Source organism: Neofelis nebulosa, chromosome 18, assembly GCF_028018385.1.
Source record: "Neofelis nebulosa isolate mNeoNeb1 chromosome 18, mNeoNeb1.pri, whole genome shotgun sequence".
Taxonomy (NCBI): domain Eukaryota; kingdom Metazoa; phylum Chordata; class Mammalia; order Carnivora; family Felidae; genus Neofelis; species Neofelis nebulosa.
This window is the reverse complement of record NC_080799.1, coordinates 10,703,770-10,730,517: the sequence shown is the minus strand read 5'-3', so window position 1 is coordinate 10,730,517 and position 26,748 is coordinate 10,703,770. Positions and strand designations below refer to the sequence as shown.

The following is a 26,748-nucleotide window of genomic DNA, read 5'->3' as shown; positions in this document are numbered from 1 at the left end:
TGATGAAAGCAAGGGGTCCTTTCCCCACAAGAATGCACCAAAGAATATGAACATCTGGCTTACAAGCTCAAGGATCGAGGTGTAAAGAATGCTTTCCGATCAAAAGTTTAGAAAGTTTAATCTGATTTGTGCCAGTTGTAATGACTGGTAGAGGTTGTCCAAAGTATGTCCTCCACAAGGACGTGGAGGTCAGGTACAGGCAGAAAGTGTGTCGGTCAATTACTGATGTCTCCTGCAGGTGATGACTTCTCATATATACAAATGTGCAGTTGACCCTTGATGGACATGCGTTTGAACTGTGTGCGTCCATTCACATGCGGATTTTTTTCCAAAAAATACAGTTCAGTACTGTAAACGCATTTTCTCTTCTGTGCATTTTCTGTATATAAGTTTTTTAAAAAATTTTTGGTGCTTAGTTTTGAAAGAGACAGAGACAGAGCACGAGTCGGGGAGGGGTAGAGAGAGAGGGAGACACAGAATCTGAAGCTCCAGGCTCTGGGCTGTCAGCACAGAGCCCAATGCGGGGCTCGAACCCGAGAACTGTGAGATCATGACCTGAGCCGAAGTCAGACGCTCAACCGACTGAGCCACCCAGGCACCCCTCTGTTTATAAATTTTTTTAAATGTTTATTTATTTTTGAGAGAGAGTGCACGTGCATGTGGGGAAGGGGCAGAGAGAGAGCGGACAGAGGCTCTGAAGTGGGCTTTGTGCTGACAGCCCGACTCGGGGCTTGAGCTCCTGAACCGCGAGATCATGACCTGAGCCAAAGTCAGGATGCTTAACCGACTGAGCCACCCAGGCACCCCACTTCTTTACATTTTCTGAACATTTTCTTTTTTCTAGCTTACTTTGTTGTAAAAATATGGTATGTAATACATACAACATACAAATTCGTGTTAACTAGCTGTTTATGTTATTGGTAAGGCTTCCGGGTCAACAGTGGGTTATTAGTAGTTACTTTTTTTCTTTTTCCTATTCTTTTTTTATGCCTGGTTATAGTTGACATACAATGTTACATTAGTTTCGGAGGTAAGTAGTTAAGTTTTTGGGGAGTCAAAAGTGATACGTGAATTTTCAACTGCATGGGGACTGGGGGGTGTCAGGACTCCTAACCTCCATTTTTTTTTTAATGTTTATTTATTTTGAGAGAGAGTGCACGAACACATGCTTACATGTGTGTGCGTGCACACGAGCAGGGGAGGGGAAGGGAGAGAGGGAGAGAGAGAATCCCAAGCAGGCTCTGCACTCTCAGCAGAGAGCCCTACATGGGGCTCAATCTCATGAACTGTGAGGTCCTGACCAAGAGTTGGACACTTAACCGACTGAGCCACCCAGATACCCCTCTAATCCCTGTACTGTTCAAAGGTCAACTTTATATTTTTATGGGCTGAACTGTATCTCCCCCAAATTTCATATATTGAAGCCCGGACCCCCCCGTACCTTGGGATGTGACTGTATTTGAAGCCAGTGTCTTTTAAAAGGTGGTTAAATTTACATGAGGACGTCGGGCGGACCCTCATCCCCTGACTGGTGCCCTTATAAGAAGAAGGAATTAGGTCACATGGAAAGAGCCACCTGGGAGGTATGTACACAGAGAAAAGGCCATATGAAGGCACAGTGAAGAGGTGACCACCTGCAAGCCAGAGAAAGAGGCCCCCAGAGAAACGCGACCTGCCAGCACCTTGATCTTGGACTTCTGGTCTCCAGAGCCAGGGGAGATAAATGTCTGTTACACTTTGTTACTGCCGGCCCAGCACGCTAATATGCATATCTACATACATATACATGAGGCACATACATATGCCTTATTCGGATGGAATGCATATACCATAACATTCATTTTTAAAGTACACCAATCTCGGGCACCTGGGTGGTGTCGGTTAAGCATCCGACTTCAGCCCAGGTCATGATCTCACGGTTCGTGAGTTCGAAACCCGCGTTGGAGTTGGAGCCTGCTTCCGATTCTGCGTCTCCCTCTCTCTCTGACCCTCCCCTGCTCACACTCTCTCTCTCTTTCTCAAAAATAAATAAACATTAAAAAAAAATTTAAAGTATACCAATCTGTGGTTTTCAGCACGTTCACAAAGTTGTTTATACAGCTGTCCTTCTACCTAATTCTAGAACATTTACATCGCCCCCCAACGCACCCTTTCCTAAAGTAAGATTAAAATGAGAGGTGGCTCTTTCTCACTTAATACTCCCAACAGTAGTTTTGCTGAGTTTTAAAATGAGAAATAACAAAGTAAGTACACTAAGCGCTCAGTCTCTTAAAATTACCCAGCAAAGCCTTTGCTCCACAGCCCCAAATGCCATGCCCGGCAAAAGCCATCGCTCTCTCCCACTTGAGCAATTTTCTTTGCTTGGCTTGCAGAAAACTGTAATCAGTTAAACTTACTTTTTATTTTATTTTATTTTAGTTTAGTTTACTTTACTTTATTTTATTTTATTTATTTTACTTTACTTTATTTTATTTTATTTTATTTTATTTTACTTTATTTTATTTATTTTGAGAGAGTGGGCGAGTGCAGGGGAGGGGCAGAGAAAGAGAGAGAATCCCAAGCAGGCTCCACATGGTCATTACAGAGCCTGATGCGGGGCTCAAACTCACGAACCGCGAGATCATGACCTGAACTGCAATTGAGAGTCGGACGCTTAACCGAATGAGCCACCCGGGCGCCCCTAAACTTACTTTTTAAAACTGATATATTTTAAAAGACGTGAAATCCTTATCCAGGCAACCACATGAATTTCTCTCAAAAGCTAAGAGAAAGAAGTCAACTCAAAAGGCTGTGCACTGGACCGCTGCATTTGAAGGACATTCTGGAAAAGGCGAAATGATGACAGAAGGTCGATCGGCAGTTGCCAGGGGCTCTAGGGTGGCCAACAGAGGGACACGGGAAATTTTGGGGGTGATGGGACTGTTCTGTATCCTGATTACAGTGGCGGTTATACTACTGCAAGAGCTTGTCAGAGTTCAAAGAGGGTACACTTAAAAAGGGCGAGGTTGCGCCTGGGTGGCTCAGTCAGTCGAGCCTCCGACTCTTAACTTCCGCTCAGGTTACGACCTCTCAGTTCATGAGTTCGAGCCCCACACCGGGCTCCATCTGGCAGCACACGGCCTGCTTGGGATTCTCTTCTCTCTCTCGGCCCCTCCCCTAAGTCTTTCTCTCTCTCTCAAGGTAAATAAACAACTTTTTTAAAAAAAGGGTGAATTTTGCTGAATATGAATTAAACCCTAACACACCTGATGCTAGAAAAAAACAAACCCATCTTGATCGAGTACTTACAGGGCACCAGGCCCTTGGCTGAGCCTTGACCTCCACACTGCCGCTCTGGGAAGTGTATGGTGCTTCCCATTGGCCACCCCGAGCAGCTTGCCCAAGGTCACGGGCAGTAACAGGAGGTGCAGACTCAGCCCCAGGAGACCGAGTGTCACCAGGCTCATCGGCCTCCCTTTCTAAGTATAAAGGGGCACAAAAAAATGCTCGTGAGCACAGGAGAAAGGCTGTCCCTGCACTAAACATCGAACCAGGTCAGCTTACCGAGGAGACGCTCTTGACTTGGCTCCTACCTCCGAGGCTTTCAGGTTCTCGATTTGGAGGGAGGGACGGGGCAGGCAGCCCCCATGTGTCCCTTCCCTCCTGAATGTGGACATTCAGGACATTTAGGTCCCAATGCCCTGTCCCCACCCTGACGTCTGCCCTGCCCAGGGGGTGAGTTTTGGGTATCCACCCACCAGAAGGCCCCCCCCCACGCACCTCAAACACAACACGCGTCAGATTGACTCCTGACGGCAGCCTCCACCCCTTCCATCTCAGAGAATGGATTACCGCCCCCCAGGGGATCAGCCTTGACGGAGTCATTCGGGCCCCCCTTTCGCTCCCACCCCACGGCCAACATGTTAGCAAATCCCAACAGCCCGTCTTCAGAATGCTGCCTGAACCTGAACTTCTCACCAAGCTCCTACCCTGTCCATGGGGCCAGAGGAAAGCCTCCTCGCTGGTCCCTGCTGCTGCCCCTGCCCACAGTCCCCAGGTTGCCCTCCACCTCATTTAAAAAAAAAAAAAAAAAAAAAAAAGACCAGATCATGTCATATTCTCCTCCGAATCTTCCAGCGAGTTCTCATTAAATGTAAAATAAAATCCGAACTCTTGAAGCCTGTCTGAGACCCTGCATGATCCAGCCCCTGCTCCCTCCCAGGCTTTACCACTCTTTCCTCCCTCAGTCTGCCTAGTCACACCAGCACCTCACTAGTCTTCAAACATGTGAACGTGCCCCTGCCTCAGGGCCTTTGCACCTGCCGCTCCCTCTGCCTGAACGCCCTTTCGCCAGATATCAACATGCCTTGCTTCCTTAAATAGGTTCCTCCTGCCCCTCTCTACCCCCTGACCCTGTGTCATAGCGTTCGCCTTTGCCCGACATTATATGGTAGTTTTAGTCAATGAGACTGGCCAACTCAAGGGTAGAACTCAGCATTTGCTGCTTCTCACAACCTGCACATGGCTGGCACTCAAGATGTACTTGTTGAAGGAAGGCACCACATGTCCATTATTTGGGTCCGTCGGAGTACCCCCTTCCTTGTTCCTCCTGGTGCAAACCAGGCCCCGGGGGAGGGCGCCCTGCTCCACACCCCATCACCCGCCTGCCACTCTAGGCACAAAGGCTGCCGTGAATCTCCCAATTTGGGGGGCCATCTACTCCCCCAGGGAGGGGGGACAAACTCTTAAGACTCTCCTCTTTCTTGCCACTTTCAACCAAACCAAGCCTAAATTTACGTGATGTAACAGTAGCAACAAACAGGTCACCCCAGACACCCCTCCCCGCCTTAAATCAGTAGCTGCCTCCACCTTTTCCTCAGGGATTTTATATCTGAGCTGGGCACACAGGCTGGATCCCCTGGCGCTCTGCTGGGCCCTCGAAGGCAAAAACAAGGGTGCCTCGGCGGTTATCTCACAGCTTTGTGGGTTCAAGCCCCGTGCTGGGCTCCACACTGACAGTGCAGAGACGGATTGGGATTCTCTCCCTCCCTCTCTCCCCATCCTCCCCACTGGCTCTCCCTGTCTCTCTCAAAATGAACAAACTTAAAAAAAAAAAAAAAAAAGACAAAAATGAGACGATTTCCCCCCCCCCCCACGATTTGGTGCTTCTCCCAGGCGCCGGGCAAGCCCGGAGGGCCCCCTCGTGGACGTGGCCAGCCCTTACCTCTTGATGACAAACTGGATGCTGTTGCTGGCTTCCAGGATCTTCCGGAGCTTGGCGATCCCGAAGCAGTTGGGCCTGCGGAGGGAGATGCCTTCAGGCAGCCCCACCACAAACAGCTCCTCCGGGTACATCAGGAACTTGGAGTAGGGCACCTTGACAGGCTCCGAGATGCCAATGGCCTTGGCTGCGGAGACACGGCTGCTGTAGGGCCACCCAGGGCTACGGGGGCTATGAGCCTCCGCTCGAGCCTCCCGCGTCTGTGCGGGGTGTGTGCGTGTGTGTGTGTGTGTGTGTATGTGTGTGCAGGTGCGAGGGCTCTCGAGAGTCAGGTGTTAGTTGACCCCCCCAACCCTCCTGAGAGATGGAAACTGTTACCCCCAGTCTGCAGGTGAGAGACCGGGAGCTCAGAGGGGACATGATTCAGTGGCAGAGCCCCAGGGCTGCGGGGTGTGAACCCGAGTCAGTGGGACCCCCAAACCCACACATAGTGCCCTCATGCACTGAAACCACTGATGGCTGGTGACACCTGGCATTGGCTCCACCCAAGCCCCCTATCCCCTGCGCTGCTGGTACGGCCTTCCGGAGTCCCCCTCCCACCAGAAATAACCCCCAAACTCTGTGTGGCCCAGCACCGCAGCTTAGGAATGGGATACGTTGGAGATCCAGGCCGGCCACTCACTGCCACTCACGCTCAGACAAGCCAAATCATCTCCCCAGGCCTTACTTTTCCTCATCCGTAAAATGGGTATGAGGACACAAGGGTTTTGTGGGACAGGAGAGCTCGTGTGAAACCCCTAGCCAGTGCCCGGCAAACCACTGGGGCCTAACAAAAGAATAGCCTCCTCTCCCCTCCCATACCCTCTTTCCTGGACTCCCAAGTAGGAAAGTCCTTGCTATGTAAGAGTCCTCCTGAGGACCCTGGATGAGGCTGTCTGTGAGAACAGAAGAGCGGTCGCTGCAGTGAACAGAATGGGCTCGCCAATGTGCGGCTGAGGCAGACCGAGGGAGCGTGTGGATGAAGAAGGCTGGGGGCCGCGTTTAGGGGGGGAGGGCAATGCCTCAGTTTCCCTGGGTATCCCCATCCCCTTCCCAGCGCACCCCAGCCCCCCCCTCCCCGCCCCTCCCTCCCTTGCCCCTGTGCAGGGAGCAGCGGGGCCCAGAGTCCCTCTGAAAACAGGGCGGCTGGAAGGAGGGCCGGCCGCCCTGGGCCTGTCCGGCTCCTTGCTCACCGTATCGCGTGTTGAAGAGCAGTTCCACCTGCTTCCGCAGGGGCCGGATCACGTCACCGTGGCTGTCTGGAAGGCAAAAGGCAGCCTGTTGGGCCTCCCCAGGGGCAGCAGGACCCCGCTCCTCAGCTCATGTCCCAGCTCTGCCAGCACCAAGAATGACCCCGCATTGGGACCTTGGAAGGGGGGGAAGGCCGGGTGGCGGCGGCGGGTAACCTCTTTCCCCAGAAATGGCACCCCCAGACTGGTCCGCAGGGTTCCCAAACTCAAACGTCTGCTCTTAAAGTCGGGTCTAAGGTACCACCAGGGCTGAATGGTGATTTGGAAGATTTTGGCAATTTTGCGGCCGAAGAATGACCAGAGACCTTTCTAAGGGTGTGTCTGTCACTCTAGACCAGCTCGGGAAGTGACTTAGCTAGTGGCGGAATGGTAAGCCTGTAAATTGAGTATGCCGCCACCAGGTGGCAGTGGAATTTTCTGTCCCTGCCCCTGGTCGGGCTGGGTTTGGGGAAATGACCATTCTCTCCTCTCACAGCCACTCATTCCGTTCCAGGGGCAGAATCCCCCAAGAGGAAACACACACACATCCCCGCTTTGACCTCTCTTCCTGCGCACTCCTCTCACTCAACAGGAAGGGAATGAGCAGTGTTCCTGAGAATGAGCCGGTCTGCTGGACACAAAGCCAATTTTATGCTCAGTCTCCAGACTTAAAACCTTTGTGAAAGAAGCAGGATGTGTATAAAAACAAAGAGAATGCTCTGCATTTCGCGCACCAGAAAGAGCTGCTTGTACCTCTGACCAGGTGCCTCCTAGTTCTAGAAGACACATCCGTAAACTCCTCCCACCTTTAGGAAGCCCACAGGACCCTCACCTCCAACGGGGTGTCGGAAAGAACCGGAGACAATGGGGAGAGGAAGGGCGGGGGAGGCGAGGAGAGGTGGGGTGTGACGGGGAAGGTGGACAGAGCCTCACCCTCTGTGGGCCTCTCCTCAGGCCGCGGGTCCTCGCTGGGGCCTTTCTCTGAAAGAGAACAGAGGGTGCCAGGAAGCCACGTGCATCATCTGCTGGGCCCTGTGCTGCAGAAGTCACGCTGGACAAGTGGGGGGCATAGAGCACAGCATGGCAACTCCCCAGGTGGGGCTGGGGACCCTCACCCTGCACAGGGACTAAACCTGCCCTCCTTGGGAAGGCACGAGGAGGGCACGTTCAGAGACCAGGTGTCGGAGCACATTTGGTACCTCTGGGGACCAGACCCGAGTCAGTCCGTTCTTTCCACGTGCTGGGTTCTGTTCTAGGCACTGAGGACACACGGGAACAAGACAAACCCTGTCCTGCTGTGACGCCAGATAGAACATGTAATGCCAGTCAGCAGTGATGCCGTAAGAGAAGCAGTTGGATGAGGGGACAGAGGGGGAGGGCGAGTGGGGAGCGTGGACCCATCCTGGGTCAGGTGGTCCAGGGGGCTCTCTGATGAGATGGCACTGACCTTGGCCTAAGCTCCCAGCTCGGACCCAGCCTCGTCCCCAGGAAGCGAGGACATGGTGAGTGAGCAACTCGAAAGGTGGGTGGTAAAGCTGCATGGGGGTGGGGGCTCCTGGTGGCCAGGGTCGGGGGGAAGGGCTGAGGAGAGGGGGCTTCCTGCAGGAGGGGGATACCCGCCTGGATACGAGGGTCTATGATACGAAAAGCAACAGGGGGGGAGCAGGGAGGGAAGAACAGCTTGGGTGGGGGGTAAACTGAGATTTTGGCTGCAGGAAGAAGTACATGTACGTGGATGGGGGGGTGCTGGGGCGAGGGGGCAGGCACACCGCGGGGCCTCCCTGAGCAGCGGCCCATTATTGCCAGGGTTTGGAGGAAGGAAGGCATCGGGGATTTTCAACACTTGAAACAACCGGAAGGAGGCTATCATCTGGGAAGCCCGCTGGCACTTTGGGCGGCCAGGTGCTTTCACACGCGGGACTGACCCTTCACGACGTGTAGTGGAGCTGGAAAGTGGTGGAACAGGTGGACCCCAGGCCTGCCACACTCCCGGCCGGTGCCCGTCTGCTCCCCCGCCAACTCCTGCAGGGAGCACTTGGGGACAGAGGGATACAGAGTGCTGTCCCCGGTCCCGGACAGGATCGTGAACAGGAAGGAAAGGGGCTGATCCTGGGGAGAGCTGCCAAGAGTCAAAATTTGCTCAGGATGGAGGGAAAGTGAGCCTGCATCTGGGATCAACGGACAAACCCAAAGTTTGGGGCTCAGCTCCGAAGGAGCTGAAAGGTTCTGGAGGGTTTCACCTATGCTCAGCTGACTTGAAAAGGTAGAGGGCCAGCCCTGGGCACCCTGTGGGCGGTGGGTGCTGGGCCCTCCTGACTCTGCACGAAGGATTTACTCTGGCTGCAGTGACAACCCCAGCAAGCTGTGGTCCAGCACAACAAACCGCCTGGAAACGGCTCTCGACCAACGACACAGGGCGATTTAGAGGATCACTATCCCAGCTCCCTCCTCACTTGGCTGCCTAACTCCAACGCGTGCTTTACGTGGCTCTCTGGTCCCGTGGCTCAGCGGTCCGCAGCGGTAACGGGCCTCGTAACACTTCCTGCCTCCCACCCCACGCCGGCACACCTGGATCTCCTCCCAAATAGACGCATGCAAGCAAAGCCTTATCTCAGGGTCAGCTTCTGGAAGGTCCTGCGGTTTGTGCCATTTCTAGAGGAAGAGGGGGGCGGACATGGAGAGAGGAGTGTGGTGGGACCGGCAGGGCCACCAGGGGATTTCCCTGGGCAGGGACCTGTGACAAGAGGAGCCAGGTAACTATCAGTCCCAGGTGAAGGGAACCGCCCAAGTGTGAATCTGGAGCACAAATTAAGGTTACGAGGTGGTCCAGAGGGACACGAAGCCAGAGGGAGACCTGGCCAGGGAGTCCGTCCCTGCTGTGAGCTGTCCATGTGCCGTCTTCCCGGCAGGATCAACAATCTGAAGAGCTGATAGGGATAGGACCAGCCCCAGCTCCCCACCGAGTCCAGGCATCTTCAGCCCCACTATGGAGGGGCTTCTGCTGAAGGAAACTGGGGGGGCACCTGGAGGGCTCAGTCGGTTAAGCATCCGACTTTGGCTCAGGTCATGATCTCACGGTTCGTGGGTTTGAGCCCCAAATCAGGCTCTGTGCTGACAGCTTGGAGCCTGGAGCCTCCTTCAGATTCTGTGTCTCCCTCTCTCTGCCCCTCCCCAGCTTGTGCTCACTCTCTCTCTCTCACTCTCTCAAAATAAATAAATAAGCATTGGAAAAAAAAAAAAAAAAAAAAGGAAGGAAACTAAGCTGGGTCGACTCCTAGGGGCTCTGACCCATGTGCGTTGGGGTCCCAAATACCAAACGTGGGGAACTTGCCGGACTCTCCACCCAGACGTTGGAGGCTGGGCTATTTACCCTGAACGAACCCAGTCACGTGCTCACCGCTCCCCCGTTTTCAACCATGAATAACCGGAAATAGCCTCAAGAAATGATCAACGACACGCAAATGCCATGGTGCCGTAGAGAGACGGCCAAAGCACCAGCTTGTGCAAAAGAGTAGCAGCATCCATTAGCACTTAGCAATGTGCAGAAAGAAAAGACACATGAAGTATGGATGCTAAACTAATAGCTGCCCAAGGAGGGGGCAATGCAGCTTTCCCTGCACGGTTCTATAGCATTTATTTTACAATGCACACGTGCAACCAGAAAAACACATGCCTGGACACACACACACCCTTCTGATCCACGGTGGTCCTGAAAACCTTCAAATCTTCACACTTAACCAGTGCTGAGAGGGGTGCTTTGAAAGAAGCCTTGGATCGGCAGCCCAAGGCCAGGCCTCAGGTTCCTACTAGGTCAAACCAAAGAAGAGAAGCCTTTCCGATAGAAATGGACCAGGGTAGGGGTGCCTGGGTGGCTCCGTTGGTTAAGCGTCCGACTTCGGCTCAGGTCATGATCTCGCGGTCCGTGAGTTCGAGCCCCGCGTCGGGCTCTGTGCTGACAGCTCAGAGCCTGGAGCCTGCTTCCGATTCTGTGTCTCCCTCTCTCTCTGACCCTCCCCACTCACACTCTGTCTCTCTCTCAAAAATAAATGTTAAAAAAAAAAAGAAAGAAAGAAAGAGAAAGAAATGGACCACAGCCATACGGGTCCACGGCCGCCCAGCCCCCCTGGTGTCCAGACTTGAGACAGACACCCATGGTCTTCTCTAACAGCGCTGTGAACACAGCCAGGTGCCGTGTGACCTTAGTGGCTGGGCCACTCTGTCCGCTCATCCTGAGCCTCCACAGTTTCTCCAAGACTGCTACCAAGTCCGGTCCTACCCGGCCCATCGAGAATATTCTTTCTTCATTTCCAAGGTATTAAAAGCACATCATAACCGATGGAGGGAATTCCGAAAAAGATAACTCGCTTAACCTAACATAGCAACTGTTCTCGCCGATCCTCTGCTTTGTTTCTTGAACCAGTGATTATGTCTTCAACGGTTGCAAACAGCAGCCCTGTGCCCTCACATGCTCCCCGCCTTGTTGCCTATTTTTGGTGGCTGCTGACAGCCCGTCAGGAGGATGCCATCAACAGCTCCCCGGACAGGTGGGCTGGCTCTTTCCAGGTTTTCGCCGCTACCAGTAACATGGCCATGAACGTCTCTGTGCAGAAAACGGTGTCCGTATTTCAGATCATTTCCTAGGACTGGACTCCTGGAACTACCGACATCACTCATTTTGATGGCTCTTGCAGCTGACAAATTTCTTTAAAAAGCAACTCGGGGATGCACATTCTTCCCAGGACTAGGAGCACCCACTTCCCAGTACGCTCCATGGAGGTTCTGCCCAACTAAGGGGTGCAAAAGAGATGCCCCTTAGTCCGAGCCCTCGTCTCTCGGAGGCCGCACGCATCTGTTTTGCTGGCTGTCGCTTTCTTTTTTTGTACAATCATCCGTTCACGTTGTGGTGGACACTGGGACGTACCACTCCGGTCCCCTTCGAGGAAATGCTTGTTGGTCCAGCAGCAGGGAATGTGGGCAGCTGGCGGCAGGGTGCCCCCGTGAGGGGCGGCTCCCATCCCACGAATGGTTGAGGATATCCCAGCCCAACTCGGAACAACCCCAGGGGGCCATTCTGGCTCTAGAGTTTCCCATGGTGCTGGCAGATGCCGTTGCTGGGGCTCCATCATGGCTCTAACTCGCCAGTGGCAACCTCCCCAAACTTCCATCCCCTGTCTTACATAGATGCATCTAATGACCCCCCCACACACATTAAACTCCATCCCAGAGTCCGTCCCCTGGGGAACCCTGCCCATGACATGGTCCTCGGGTTGTGAATGTTTCCTGTGGATTCCAGCCCGGTGTTCTGGCCTCTGACGGCCATGGGGATCATCACTCCTCGGTGCACCGTCCATTCTTTCTGGAAACTGCATCGTCTTGCTGTCTGAACCGCCTTCACCCAACTGATAAAAACAAGAAGGAGGACCGAGCCCAGCAGGACACCGTGGGAAAGCTCCCCCAGGAGGAGGCTGGAGTCCCCGTGCAGCCTTGCGTCCCCGGCTGGCCCACAGTCAAACCCAGATCCTGAGCCAACTCAGTCCCAAAGAATGAGCCCACGCTGCCTGGCTCCCTTCTAATGGTCCAGTCATCTGTGCGGAAATCTGTTTCCGAACCGAGCCTGGGACAGGTGCACCTGTTTGCAGTTTGGACAAACCGTCCTCTGGAAGTCTGTTTCCCATGGCCGGCTCATCCTCTGTCCCCCCATGACTTCTCAGGCGCTGTGGACAGTGGATCTTACGTATTGTCCGCCTGGGATCCAATTCCTCAGAAGCTGGAGACCTCCACTCCATCACAGCGGCTCTGTAGACCCTATCCCCTCACTGAGTGTTACTCCCAGGTCCTGCTCAGCTTTCCTGTTTCCAGGCCATTCTCTCTAACAGAGAAGATGGACGCGGACACGGAGCAGAGACGTTCTGCTTCCATTCGGTCACCAATTAACACGGCCCCATCCTCCTGGGCCAGCAGGAAACCTCCTGTATTTCTCCAGTCATGAATCTGTTTTTGGTTGGGGAAAAAATTTTAAGTACAGAAAAGCACACAGAATGTCATAACAAACACCCATGTATCCACCAGCTGGAAAGGATATATGTTAACATTTGTCATATTTGCACCTAATTTTTTTTACATGTTTATTTTTGAGAGAGAGACAGAGAGACAGAGAGAGAGAGACAGAGAGAGACAGAGAGAGAGTGAGAGAGAGGGATTGCACCAAGGAGGGACAGAGAGAGAGGGAGACACAGAATCCGAAGCAGGCTCCAGGCTCTGAGCTGTCAGTACAGAGCCCGATGAGGGGCTCGAACCCATGAACCATGAGATCATGACCCGAGCCGAAGACGGACACTTAGCCGACTGAGCCATCCAGGCACCCCCTGCCCTAATTTTTTAAATAAAACATTAAATCACACCGTTTTTATGTTTCTAGACTTTCATAAATTCTGTATCTCCCCTACCCTTCTGCACTTGCTTTCCACACTGAACCTTACATTTTTGAGACCTCTTTGCACCATTTGTTTATTTATTTTGTTTTCCTGTTGTTATATAATCTCTACACCCAACGCGAGGCTCAAACTCAACGACCGCGACATTAAGAGTCGCACGCTTTACCAGCTGAGCTGGCCAGGTGCTTCTGTGCTAGTCATTTATTTATTTTATTTACTTTAATTTTTTTTAATTTTAGAGAGAGAGTGCACGAGCAGGGCAGAGGGGCAGAGGGAGAGAGAGAGAATTCCAGGCAGGATCCACGCTGCCTGGAGCCCAATGTGGGGCTCGAACCCAAGACCCTGGGATCATGACCTGAGCTGAAATCAAGAGGCAGATGCTCAACCAACTGAGCCACCCAGGCACCCCTGGGCTGGTCACTTAAGTGCCATGTGGTAGCCTTAAGCACCCCCACTGCCCCCCCTCCCCAGTGAGGCCTACACGGGGCATCACACACATGGGAAACAAACAAAAGCCAGTCCCCTCCTTCAAGTTTCATGGTCTGGCCCTGCATCCTTTACTACAGAGATTTCCAAATTTGAATCATTTGAGTACTAACGTCATTTTCTGCCGTACCTGTGAACCCTGTGTACTATATATTTTACGTACTATTTGTTTTGTCTTTGTGATAATCAACTTCTAAACTTTACCTATGAAAATTCTTATTTTTCCCATCTATAATAATCACAGAATGTCTGTTAATAATGCTTTGAGATGGGAGTTGGGCACCTGAGATTCATTAAATAACTCTTTTCACTTTTGGGTGTTTTTGAACACTTCCAAAATGAAATTAAAAAGACAAAACACAGAGAACACCGCACCCTCCCCACAGCTGTCTACCTGCTGGACCACTCCTCTTGGCTAGGATAGCACAATAGACTGTGTCTGCCTTTGTTCTCATTCCTCCGTGGTTTATTCTCAACCCCACGGTCAGAGCAAATACTGTCAAAATGTCCCTCAGGAGCTCCAACCACCCCCCCATGAGAAATTTCTGTCTCCTCAGAGTCAAGCCCTCACTCCTTCCTTCGACGTACTCGCCCTGCATAACCCACACCATCACCTACCTCCTTGACCTCGCCTTCCCTAACTCACTCTGCTCCAGTCACCCAGGCCTCCTTGCTTCTCCTTGAACATGCTGGATGCAACCCACCTCAGGGCCTTTGCACACGCTGGTCCCACTGCCTAGAAAGCTCTTTCCTGACGTCCAATGGCTCCCCCCTCCTTCAGTTCTTTGCTCCAACGTCACTTTCTTAGCGAGCTCCTCTCTGACCACCCAAGGCCTGTAATAACCACCGCACGCCCACCCCTTCACACTTCCCCCTCCTGGCTTGTTCTCCCCCGACTGCATTTACCACCATCTGACTTCCTACTTTACCTATTGATTTCTTTACTCTTTGTCTCCCCACACTAGGAGCACAGGGACCTTGGTGTTTGGTATACATACGTCTCTGTCCCCAGCACCTCCTGGTACACAGTAGGTGCTCAATAAATACTTGTTGAACAAACGAACACATTAATTCACATGGGGGTTCCTGGGAGCAATGCAGAGGCCAGACAATGTAAACCAAGGCCTACTTCAAGTTTCCAGAAAAAAATCTGGCCTGTACAGGGAGTCAGGCATACCCTGGGTTTTCTCTAAATCAACAGCAAGGAAAGCCTGGGGGCTTCCTGGCCCACCCCTCCCAGTACGCCCCAGGGAGGTGGGGCCCTAGCCCGTTTCTTACCAGTCAGCATCTCCATCCCATAACCAGAATCTTCCGAGGGCAGATGCCCAGGCATTGAGTCTGTCATTTCCTCCGAGGTTGGCGAAGGGTCTGGAAAATGACAACAGCATCTTCTGTCTATCCTACCCTGTCACGGTCCCCCAGGGACCCCCCCAGAGCAGGACCCTTAAGGAAGCCGTGTCCTAGAAGTCTGGGAGGACAGCTTTAGTGACCAGTTGTGCCAGAGGCCAGGCAGGTGCCTGAGGGGTGTGGGACCCCACGCTGAGCCTCCAGAGACCAAATACGCTCTCTTCTTCACAGATGTGGAAAACTGAGGCTTAGGGGGTTCTAAGTCTGGAATCAAATGCAGGCCCTCTTATTCCTATACCTTTTCTTCTCCTCCTTCCTGCCTACAAACCCCAGGGGAGCCAGGCCTGAGCAGGAAGGTCGGGGTGGGGGGGAACTTCAGGAAGGTCTTGGAGCTGAGAGACATTCCCAACACAGAGGGCAGACATGGCTGCAGGAAGCGCAGGTGATACCCACCGCTGCTCGCAGGGTCAAACTAGAGAAACAGCGGCCTGGAGACCCCTTCTTGGCCCTCGGGAGACAGAGAGGACAGCCGGGGAGGGGACATGGTGGTTCTGGCAGGTCCAGGAGCCCTGCTCTGGGAGCTGCTCGATTCCTATAGGTTCAGGCTGGGCAGGCTGGGTAGGAGGGTCAGCCCTTCAGACACCTGTTCCTTACCTGGGACAGTGACCTGAATGATATCTAGATCTTCTGGTTCAATTTTAATGGGCCTTAGCCCACTCAGCTCCCCTGACGTTCCTGTGAAGAGGAAAGGAGGGGTCAGGTGTGGGTGGGTGCGAGCTGGGCTGGGCAAAGCGAACTGATTCTGGAGCATTCCTGTGTCTGTGACTTGTTAGTAGGGCCCTGGGAAAAGTCAGGCTGGCCCCAAGCTCCTGCCCAGACCAGGAGTGGAGGGTCAAGCAGGCCCTCAGGTCCGTCCTGGTGTCTCTAGTTTATAGGCTCGGCAACTGAGGCACACAGAGGAGAAGCCACTTGTCACAGAGTAGTGGTAACGCCAGAATCCAGGTCTCCTGACATCCCCCCCACCTCCAGCCCCCCCACCAGGGAGCTCCCAGCATGCTCTGGGGCCTGGGGGACAGGGGTGGGCAGAGGTAACTCATTAGTAGTACTCCCAGCTCATGATCTGAGCTGGTCTCCTCCCCAAGGCTGCCGGGTGGGGCTGGCAGATGCCCTCTTACCCCAGGACACACACAGCAGGGTTCCGTGTCTCCTTACCTGGTCCACAGTCTTCAGACACACCGTTCTTGTCTGACCTGTGGGAAGGAAGGAAGGAAGGAAGGAAGGAAGGAAGGAAGGAAGGAGGGAGGGAGGGAGGGAGGGAGGGAGGGAGGGAGGGAGGGAGGGAAGGAGGGAGGGAAGGAAGGAAGGAGGGAGGGAGGGAGGGAGGGAGGGAGGGAAGGAAGAAAGGAAGGAGGGAGGGAGGGAGGGAAGGAAGGAGGGAGGGAGGGAGGCAAGGAAGGAAGGAAGGAAGGAAGCCAAGAAACAACACACGTCAGCCCCAGCTCTCCCCTCCAGGCAGCCAGGAACCCACAGAGGCTGCCAATGCTGAACGCACCCCTGTCCACGGTCACTCCTGTCCCCACAGGATGGGCCTTCCCATGAGTGAGATTCCCAGCGCCTGGTCTCTCGGGACGACAGCTGCCAGCTGGCCCAGCAGAGATTCTGCTTCCTATCCTGGGGTGAACAGTCTGGGCACCCACCTTCCCCACCGGGTGGGAGCTCCTGGGGCCTGGGTCTGGCCAGTCTGGGAGCCCCACAACTGAGCACGGTGGGGTTGAATCTGCACTTCCTGGTGGGATGGGGAGCTGAGAGGCCACCAGCCTGGAGTGGGGACAGAGGTCTGGGAAGAGAGGTGGGCAGCAAAGTTGGGCAGGGCCCCTGGGATGGGGAATTCAATAACTCCACAGAGCACTGTGGGGGAGGCCTGGGCTGGATGCGGTGATTCTGGGACAAAGGGACCATCCCTGGCCCCCAGGAGCCCAGAGCCCGGGTTGGCGGGGGCACTGGTGGGCGGTGACGACCAGGCCGTGAGCTGAGCGCAGGGCCTTGTGGACACGCAGGACCGCTGCCTGACCTAGTCTGGGTGCAAAGGAAGGGCTCCCACGAGAGACATCAGGCAACATCCGGCTAAGATCCTGAGTGGGGACAAGGGTTCTCCAGCTGGAAAACGGTCGGCAGAGAATCTGTCCCTTCAGATTCTCCCTGGCCCGCAGCAGGGTGGGGACACAGGCGGGAGGGGGCTCTGCGTGGAATGACCCTGTGCCTACCCGGGGTGTCGCGGTGTGAGGCTGTCAGGAGACGCCGGGCACAGCATCCTCTGGCCAGCCCCAGGCCTTGCTCCCCGCTGCAGTGACACTATCAGCCCAGCGCCGGGGGGGGGGGGGGGGGAGGCCTTACCGAGCCGTCCCAGGCAGGTCGAGGACAGTGGCACGGGAGACCTCTGTAGAGGTGTCCTCCGGTGGGCTGGCTGGCTCCAGCTTTGTGGGGTCTTTGGTAAACTTGTTCCCTGGGTGGAGAGACGAGGAAGGTCAGGACAAAGGCCCGCCAGCCTCCGGCCTGTGGGACACGCGGGCACGGGCCTTGGTGGGAGGCTCTCGGGGGCGCCCTTTGTGGGTCGTCTGGCCTCTGCCAGGCCAGGAACAGGTCCTGAGCAGAGATGCCTCCTGGGAGAAGGAACATGGGCCCCGGCGCCGGAGGAGGCCAGGGATCCGAGAGGATTACAGGACGTCTGTCCCCGACCTCACGTACACTCCTAAGGCTGAGGGAACCCTCCAGAAAATGGCCGATGCCCCCAAGGCCATACTGCGGGACCCCTCTCTCATTTAATTAGCGGAGAACCCCAGAGGAAGTTGGGTGCCCTCATCGCCCCCCGTTTCACAGATGTGGAAAGTGAGGCTCCTATAACCCTGCCCAGGTCACAAAGCTGGCGGGCCGCAGGGCCAGGACCAGGACCCAGGTCTGCTGAGCTCCAAGATCTGTGCTCCCTTTGCTGCATCACGCAGAGCCCTCCTCTTCTTCCTGAGGGGCGTGCTGCCTACTGGTTACGGCCCGGGCTCGGGGCCACACGCCTGGGTTTGCGGCCAGCCTCACATCTTACTGGCTGGGCTTCAGGCAGAAGAACAGAACCCGCCTCACAGGACTGTTCAAAACGAAATTAAAGTAGAACGGACAGGCTCCCAGCCAGACTGCCCGCCGCACGTTAGTATTCAGCAAACGTTAGCTTTACTGTTCCTGAGGGGGGCGTCTGCACCGGGAGCTGGGGGCTGTGTCTGCCCGGGGTGCGGTGGCCACGCCCAGGCCCCCTCCCCATGCCAGGGTCCCCGTGGGATGGCGGCTCAAGCCCTCGGGGGCATCAGCTCAGAGGTTCAGAATGGATGGATGGTACCCGCACATACCTGTGAAAATTCGCTCATCGAACATCCTGGGGAGAGGAGAGAGACAGGTATGAGAGCAATGCAGGCCGAGGGCTCCCCCACCCACCCCGGGCTCAGGGACAGGCCTCCAGGCCCCCTCGGTGATGCTCACTCCAGTCCCAAGCACACGGCTGCCGCTGCAGCCCGGAGTCCTGGGCTGGCCACGCGTGGGGGAGGAGAGGCCACCGTTCAGAACAGCCAGGAGCACTTCTCTCCAGCCAGGGCGGGCTGGTCCTGGAGGGTCCGAGCTGTCCATCTCGGTGCCCCAGCCCCGAGCTCCTTCTGGCCACAGGTGGCAGACGATATATACCCCTTTCCCGCCAGGGCCCCGTGGGCTTCGACCCATCATGTCCTGTGTCTCAGTGACAGGTAAGGGGACCGACCCTGCTCCCAAGAAGCTCCGTGTTGACTGCAACGAGCCAGGCCTGTCACCACATCGTAGCCATGCGGGTGACACAGGGGACCCCTCACACGGGAGCCAAGGCGCTCCAGTCTGAGAAGGAGTCTGGGAAGACTTCGGGGGGGAGGGGAACAGCCTTCCATGCTGGGCTCGGGCACATGCTCTCTGCCCCGTGGGCAATGGGGAGCCCACGAGGGCAACGTGGCACTTTCAGACCACCCCACCACCACACAGACCACGGACTGGAGGAGGGGTGGCTGGGGGCCTGCGACCATTCGGGAGCCTCGCGTCATCCTGGAGAGACACCTGAAGTCTGAGCCAGGAACACGGGGGTGGGGTGGAGGTCGGCAAGGAAGCTGGGGTCAGCTGCCTGTCGGCCTTCAGGGCTGGTATTCTTTCTGTCCACCCGGGCTCCCACCTTGGTGGCACCCACAGGGGTGGGGAGCTAGTGGTGGGGGTTCCTGAGCAGAGTCTGTGCGCCATGGAACAGCCGGACGAGGGGACAGGGCCTAGTAATGCCCAAGGCCAGGCCGGCAGAAAATTCAGAGGCCAAAAAGTCAGCGTGGGAGGCAGGCAAGGCCCGGGGTCTGACCTCCCGTTCTCGTTCTGAGGGGCCCCGCCTTCCCCGCTGCTCCTGGGGGCCCCCACTTATCTGGGTCCCCTAAGGCTGAGAAGCAGCCATGGGACTAACCCTGGGAAGACCGACTTCCTCGCCGAGCCCTGCTTCCTGCTTCCTCTGCCCCACCCGGTGACAGGGAGGCTGCTGGCCTCGACTCTGGTTTTATCATTTACGGTGTTCCCGTCGTCCTTCAGGGAGACAGCGCCCGTGGCCTGCCAGGTTCCCTGGGAGGAGGATTGGGGGGCAGATGACAGGGAGGTCTGACGAGGCTCCAGGACCATGACAGATGCCCTCGGGAGCCGCCAGGCCCGCAAGGGCTGCTTGATGGGCACCGACCAGCAGTTGCAGTCAATCTTCCGAACACATCCCAGAGTCCCGGGACCCCCTCCGCATGCTTTTGCCCCTTATGTTCTGCCTTAGGTAGAACTGATGTGTCTGCCCCTCAGGTGTCAGCTTGGACCCTGACACTCGGGGCTGGTGTCCTGGTGGGAATGGGCGTTTGGGGGGCCAGGGAGCCCCCTACCGCCGAAAATGAGACCCCCAGGCCTTGTAGATCGGCTTCTCCCCCTGACTTGCCCCCGACCCTGCAGACACATGGGCCGCGGCAGAGAAAGCCTGCTGGCAGCTCCCAAGCCCTGCCTCCGGACTCACTTCTGCCCGACTCACATCTCAAATGCTCCACCGACCAGGCGAGGATGTGTAACAGCAGAAAAGGTCCGGAGGGCTCGGGAGGGAGGAGCTGCTGTTCTAGGTACTTCGCTCACCTCCCACCATGTGGTCTCCCATCAGCGCCGTGAGGCAAGGACCACCACTAGCCCCCTTTTACGGATGAGGAAAGTGAGGCACAGAACAGTTAAGTGACCTGCCCAAGGACACACAGCTGGGAAAGGTAGGGCTAGGACCCAAACTCAGGCCGTCAACACCGATGCACTTGACTACTTCTTTATATGTGAGGAAGATGAGGTCAAGAGAAAGGACTCATGTTTATTGAACATCTACTATAGGTCAGTGTGTTAGGCCTGCCTCCTCATTTTATGTTGAGAAAATCTTGGGGAGAGGGCCACACCATTGTCCTTATTTTTACAAGCGAGAAACAGGCTCAGAAGAGAAGGGCTATTCAAGGTTATCATGCTTCGAGTGACTTTAAGCCCAATCTGCCTGATGCCAAAGCCTCCTCCTTCAGGAAGCCCCACCGGCTTGCCGCTCGCCACTTGCCATCGACTCGACACTTGGAAACCTGTTGTCCTCTTGTGCCCTGAACTCATCACAGGAGTGACCATCCCACGCCCCCTGCCGTGACTGGTGGTGGCCTCGGGGACTGACTGCTATCTGTGAAGTCCTCAGTAGAGCCCAGCAAAGGGCTGAGCCTGTAATAGCCACTCGGCAAATACTAGTGAAAAATTAAGCTCTGGTTTAGACTGAGATCAAGGTCAGCCATGGTGAGGACCCAAATACCATGGCCAGGCACATGGTGGGACGCTGGGGTGTCCCTGAAGCTTTCTTCTCACCTGCCCTGTCCCCCTCCCGAGAGTCAAGCAGGAAAAGAACTCAGCGGCAGCAAGAGACATTTAAGCTACACAACACCAGGCACTGGCTGACAGAAGGGCGACTGGTTTCAATTCACTTCCAGAACGTGGCGGGGGGAAATCCTTTCTGAACGAGGGCGCCGGGGAGGACTCTCAGACCAGAGGTAAGCACAGCTTGAACGATGAACACAGGTGGGAAGCTGGGGAGAGCTGATCCGGGAGGAGGGAGGAGCCTCAGCCAAGGCCTGGAGGCAGTAAGGTGGCCCGGACTCAGAGAAAGGTGTCCAAGGCTGTGCTCCATGTGAGGGAGGGAAGGCAGGGGGTGTTGACGACCTGCCTTGGGGCCAGAGTATGCCCTGTACCCCGGGGGCTGGAAAGGGCTCCAAACAGGAGACCACACGGTCAGGGCGGACTTCCAGAATAATCTGCCTTCCCACCATGCCCCCCACCCCCCCACTTCTCAGCCTCCTTTGCTGGTGGCTCCTCCCCCCTTCCTCCTCCCCCTCCTCCTCCTCGCCCTGGTCTCTAAAGTGGGGACTCCCTTCTCCTCTCTATCTCCACCCTGGCGAGAGCCCTACCTGGCCCACGAGGACAACTCTCAGAAATCTTATCTCTGACACAGACCTCCCTCTGGAGCTTCTGACTTCTCAAAATTCCGTATCCGAACATCTCCAGGTTAGCATACCCCACGTGAACTCTCCACCCCACACCAGACCTGCTTCCCCCAGTTGTACGGCCAGAAACACGGCGTGATCCTGGCCTCCGTGCTCCCCTCCACACTCCCACCGTCCACCCACCGGCGAACCCAGCAGAGCTTGGAATCCACCCCAAATGGAGCCAACCTATCTCCTTCCACCCACCGCCAACCGGGATGATACCAGAGCACCCTCCCGGATCTGCCCACCTCCAGGGCCCTGGTCGCCCTAGAGCCTGCTGTTCCCTCCCCCCCAAAGCAAAGGGGCCCAGCAGACCCCGCTCTGGCCTCCAGCAACCCTGCAGAGGTCCTGCCCACTGCTCTAGAACAGCTCCGTGCCCTGAGTGGATCCCCAGCCGCTGCCCACGCCCAGCCTCCTTGCACCCCCGGACGAGTATTTGTTTGTTCATTCACTCATTGCACCCCCGGAGGCCCATGCACCCCCGGAGGCCACTTGCACCCCCGGAGGCCCATGCCCAGCCTCCTTGCACCCCCGGATAAGTATTTGTTCGTTCATTCACTCATTGCACACATACACAAGGGGCACCTACTGCATACCAGGGGCTGTTCTAGGCACTGGGAATTCAGCCACGAGCCACGCGCAGTCCTCGCCCTCAGTGCCTGCCTCTAGTCCAGGAAGCACAGCCGTGAGTACACGCACACCCTGGAGGCGTGCCCTCAGAGAGCTCCCAGAGCAGGTGCCCTGTTGCCTGGAGGCAGGGGGCTGGACGGCATGGCTTCTGGCCACCCTCCGTCTCTAACCACTTAGGAGGAAACATCCCAGGGAGTCCACGCATTGCCCGGAGACCCCGATGCTTGCACGGTGGGGGTCCAACCGGCTGTGAGGGCAAACTCCTTGCTAGAGTCTCGGGCAACGACACTGCGGGATGGGCAGCAGCAGGCTCCCCCCACGCCCCAACCCAGCCACCCTGGGGGTTTGCAGCTCTCAAGTGCATCCTGTCCTGCCTTCTCGCACCTACCCACACCTGCGCCAGGCTGCCTAGGGAGACAGGAGAGGCAGTCAGCCTACCAGCAGGTAGGGCAGCCCAAGGTGGGGTGTGACCTCAGGTGGGCCCCCCTCCAGGGGCAGGTAAGCTGAAAGGCCTCAGTCTTCTTTAGGGGGAGGAAAACACCTCTTACTAAGACCTTACCGTGCCTCAGTTTCCCTGTTCAATCCTCAGAAGAGCCCAGGAAGGAGGAGCCTCCCTGTCAGATTAAGGAGGCTGACTTCTCTCCCTGGCCCGCCCGTCCTCTCAGTTGTCAGAGCCCCTTCATCCCACCCAGGCGTCATCATCGCCTCCCCGGGCCTGGCCTCACGCCTGCCGTGGCGCCCTGCCCAGCCCTTACACCGCGGCACCCCGAGCCCAGGCCCGCACCCTGCCCTGTACCTCTTAATGATGAAGTGGATGCTATGTCGCTCCTCCAGGATCCGCTTCAGCTTGGGGACCCCATACGTGCAGGGGCGCTTGAAGGGGATCTTGTCAGGGATGCCCACAATTTCCACGGCCTCTGGGTCGCAGGCAATCTTCCTGTAGGGGACGGGGACCATGTGGTCCAGGCCCAGGGCTTCCGCTGGAAGGGCAACGGCAAGGCTGAGCGCGGGATGGAAGCTGCAGGACATGCGGGGCCCCAGGGCCGTGGTCACCATCACCTCCCCCCACCCCATCCCCTGCACCCGTCCAGCCATGGAGCAGCATGTCACTTCCCTCTTGAAAAATGCCCACGGGCTCCCATCCCCCTCGGTGACAGCCGAAGTCCTACCTGGGCTTACGAGGCCCCACGTGACCAGGACCCCATCACCTCTGACTCACCTCCCTCCTGTGCCCCCTCTGCTCATCCCAGTCTCTGCAGCCTCCTTGTTGCCTCCCTAACACGCCAGACACGCACCTGCCCCAGGGCCTTTGCACATGCTCTACCATCTACTCAGACTCTCTCCTCCCAGATCACCAGACACTGCCCTTCCTCCCTCTCCCCATTCAAGCGTCCCCCCAGATGTCACCTTGCCAGTCCCCTCCATCTCACCCTTTGTTTTCCGTCCCACATTCACCATGACCTGACACTATACATGTTTTCGTTTGTATGCTGGTTCACTGTCCAGAACCTCAGTTCCACGGGGACACAGGCGGCCAACCGCTCCCCATCTGGGATCTATCTAGACAGGATGGGACACAGACTAGCTGCTCCCTGTACTCGGTGAGCGAGTGAACGGCAGCCAGGCTTGAGGGGGCTCTCGGCAGGATTCCTGCAGCCTTCCAGACATGCTCTTTCCTTCAGGGAGGTGTCGGGGGGGGTGCACATGATGCTTACTCATCAGGGCCAGAAATGAGACTGTAGGAACTTTGCCAACAGCAGTGCAGGCAGAATCCGGGTTTACAAAGTGGGTTCCTTGTTCCTTCCTTGTGGACCCTTGGGTTCAGTCTCAGGCCATCTCAATCATTCACTTACGTCCCATCTCCGTGTTCTTACTCATTCAGGCACCAAGTACTTCTTGAGCACCTACTATGTGCTTGATGGGACTTTCATGGGTCCCTGCTGTTCCCCCCCCCCCACCCCCAGGGCCTGGGAGGTCTCAGGAGACCTGCTGGGCTGGGTGTCTGCTTCCCTCCTGCCTCATCCCTCCAAACTTCCCCAGTGGTCCCGCGTCTCTGTGCCCTTCCTCAGGCCCTTCCCCATTCCGGCCGCACCCCGTTTTTCCGTGTCCCAGCAGGTGCCAGCTCCGAGCTGGACTCCCCTCCAGCCACACCCGGAGCGGGACGGGGCCGATCTGCCTGGGGCCCTCCCTGGCACGCCGTCAAGACTGTTTTTCTGTTGACACAGCCGGGTCTGCGTTGGCGGCTCTGGCAGCCAGATCCCACTGTGAAGCCACACTCAGCTCGTTGTCAAATTAAACCCTCGAAATCTCAACAGCTGTCAAACCGTGTCTTTCCCCCAACCCCCAGCCCCAGCCCGTCAGCGGTAGCTTCTGCGAGTCTGTGTGAATTCATCTCCACTTGGGTTCCTCTCATTTGCTGGGCTTGTCTCTTCGGAGGCAAGGGGACCCAGTGCACAGAGGTCAATCCCACCTGGCCTCCAGCCTCTGCCCACTGAGACGGGAGAATGGAGGATCCTCAGTGCCTCGTAGTCTCAATCTCCTTCCGGTGACAATGTTCTTGAGGCTTCCTGGAGGCTGGGGTTCCCCCCATTTCTTCTCTGTTCTATTTCCCTCCCCCCCCCCCCACTCTGCACCCCAGCCCCATTGCTGGCCCACTCCACCCAGAGCTGGTGGCTGAAAGGGCAGAGCCAGGGACAGGATCCACTTATCCAGGGTCTGCGGGATACCTCAGGCCAGCCACAGCGTGCCCCTGGGGACTGCCTTCTCCCCAGCACAGCTGCAGGGAAAGCTCAGAGTTGGGGAAGCCGGAGAAGGGACACGGCCTCAACCACTCCAAGCCCAGTGCTTCTCCTTGGATTTGGATGTGGCCAGGCCAGGTGCTGGCATCCGCAAAAGGTTCAGCGTTCTGGAAACATCCAGAGGGCACTACAGGCGGGAAGACTGGAGGCCGCCATGCCAGCCCAGCTGGGGCAGAAGGCTCCCAAGGCAGACAGGGCCAGCCCTCCCCAGATCCCCTCCCCCTACTGCCTATCCAGCTCACACCTGCCTGGGGCGGTCCAGGCAAGAGGGGAGGAGCGGGTCTACCAGAAAGACCACATCAAAGACGCCCAGGCTGCGCCAGATTCCTTAAGAGGCCTCCAGAGCCTGGCTCAGCCCCGCCCCAATCCAGAAGGCACAGCCTGCCAAGCCTGCAGGCCTAGGCTTCCCTAGCCCCAGCGTGGATCAAAGGGCACCTCCTCCATGAAGCCACCCCCGACTGCTCAAGCCTGTGAAGACCTCACCTTTTTCTGTGTGGTCCTGTCTTTCCGAGGGCTCCTCCCACCACCCTCCACCACCACCCCTCCGCCAGGCACTACACTACAACCCAAGACACATCTTCAGGCACCTGCTGAAGTGCCTTGAGACCAGCGTTGGCTTGAGTGCACGACACAAGGTGGGAGGGCTCAGGATGCATGACTGATAAGTGGGCGAACCAGTGAAAGCGTGAGAAAAAAAAAAAGAAGGGAGGGAGCAACTCGTGATCTAATAAGAAGTCCATGTGTGGCCTTGGACTCAGGTTCTTGGGGATTTCCTGAGAGAGAGGCCTGAGAAGAGCCTTGTTATTTATATTAAGCCCCTTTGAACCCACCTGAGTTTATGATAATGAGGGGGGTGCCCCCAGATCCCTCAGGATGGGGACTGGTTTCGGGGCGGGGGGGCACGTGATCAGAGGGTTGCCCCTTTCAGCCCCACCCCCACCGCCCCGGACAGAGAGGGGCCGCAGACTGAGCGAATCACCACGGGACAATGTTTTAACCAATCCCTCCGACTTACTGGGACCCCTGTAAAAACTCTAAACCAAGGGCTCCCCCGAGCTTCCGAGCTGGCGGACGCACGTGCCGGGAGGGCGCACCCCAAACTCCACCAGGGCAAAAGCTCCAGCGCTCGAGAACTCGCCAGGCCTCACCCCGTGTACCTCGTCCTCTAGCTGTTTGTCCGTCCCCTTCACAATAAACAGGTAAAGGTAAGCAAGGTGTTTCCGGGTTCTGTGAGCCACTGTGGCAGGCTGGCTGGCTGAGCCTGAGGGGTCACGCGAACCGTGGATGTGTAGCAGAGGCGGACAGAAGTGCGGGTGCCCGTCTGGGGAACCATCCGTAAGACGCAGAAAAATGACCGTAGGCCTCAAACGGCCTAACCGCGGGGCTGTCTTTTGGGACTGGGCCCTTAACCTGTGGGGTCTGCGTCAGGACTGAACTGTAGGACGCCCAGCTGGTGTCCAGAGGCCTGGAGAATTGTTGGGGCTGGGAAACCCACCCTTCCGGTGTCAGAAGTGTCGGAGAAAGGGTTTTCCTTTATCGAGGCAGGAGGGGAGGGTGGAAGAGAGAGCGAGGACAGAAAGACAGAAGGAGACGGAAGGAAGAGAGGAGGGTGAAGCCCCACGCTGTCCCTTCTGCTCAAGCTGAGAAGGCCAAGGTTACCGAGGGTGACGGCCAACTCCAGGTCACCTGGCAAGTGGCTATGGACTCCCAGCACAGTGCTCGTTCTGGACCGTGCACGTTCAGGGAGCTCCCGGGGCCCCTGCCCCATCTCCTCCCTTGGCCCCATCCACGGAGGGACTCCCCACCGTGGGGCGGCACCACTCAGCGGGGGGGTGGCTGTCACACCTGCGGTGACCTGCGGGAACTTGCGTCATCTCCACAGTTAAGTGACAGCCGCCCAGGCAGGCAAGGGCCACACGTGGCCATCCGCTGAGTGGGGTTTACAGGTGGAGCTCAATAAAGACAGAGTGAGCA

At 56.5% G+C, this 26,748-nt stretch overlaps 1 protein-coding gene across 3 annotated transcripts in view; it reads right to left on the bottom strand.

Moving 5' to 3' along the window:
* Positions 1 to 26,748, bottom strand: part of GTF2IRD1 (GTF2I repeat domain containing 1) — a 124,559-nt gene that overhangs the window by 47,160 nt on the left and 50,651 nt on the right. For all 3 annotated transcript variants that reach the window (XM_058710194.1, XM_058710196.1, XM_058710195.1), the window contains exons 9-17: positions 22,773 to 22,956; positions 18,128 to 18,153; positions 17,130 to 17,238; positions 15,948 to 15,985; positions 15,390 to 15,470; positions 14,667 to 14,756; positions 7,402 to 7,449; positions 6,433 to 6,498; positions 5,204 to 5,387 (exon numbers count right to left, since the gene is read on the bottom strand). In XM_058710194.1, the coding sequence (XP_058566177.1) occupies positions 5,204 to 5,387; positions 6,433 to 6,498; positions 7,402 to 7,449; positions 14,667 to 14,756; positions 15,390 to 15,470; positions 15,948 to 15,985; positions 17,130 to 17,238; positions 18,128 to 18,153; positions 22,773 to 22,956 (826 nt within the window). The remainder of the gene's footprint in view (positions 1 to 5,203; positions 5,388 to 6,432; positions 6,499 to 7,401; positions 7,450 to 14,666; positions 14,757 to 15,389; positions 15,471 to 15,947; positions 15,986 to 17,129; positions 17,239 to 18,127; positions 18,154 to 22,772; positions 22,957 to 26,748) is intronic.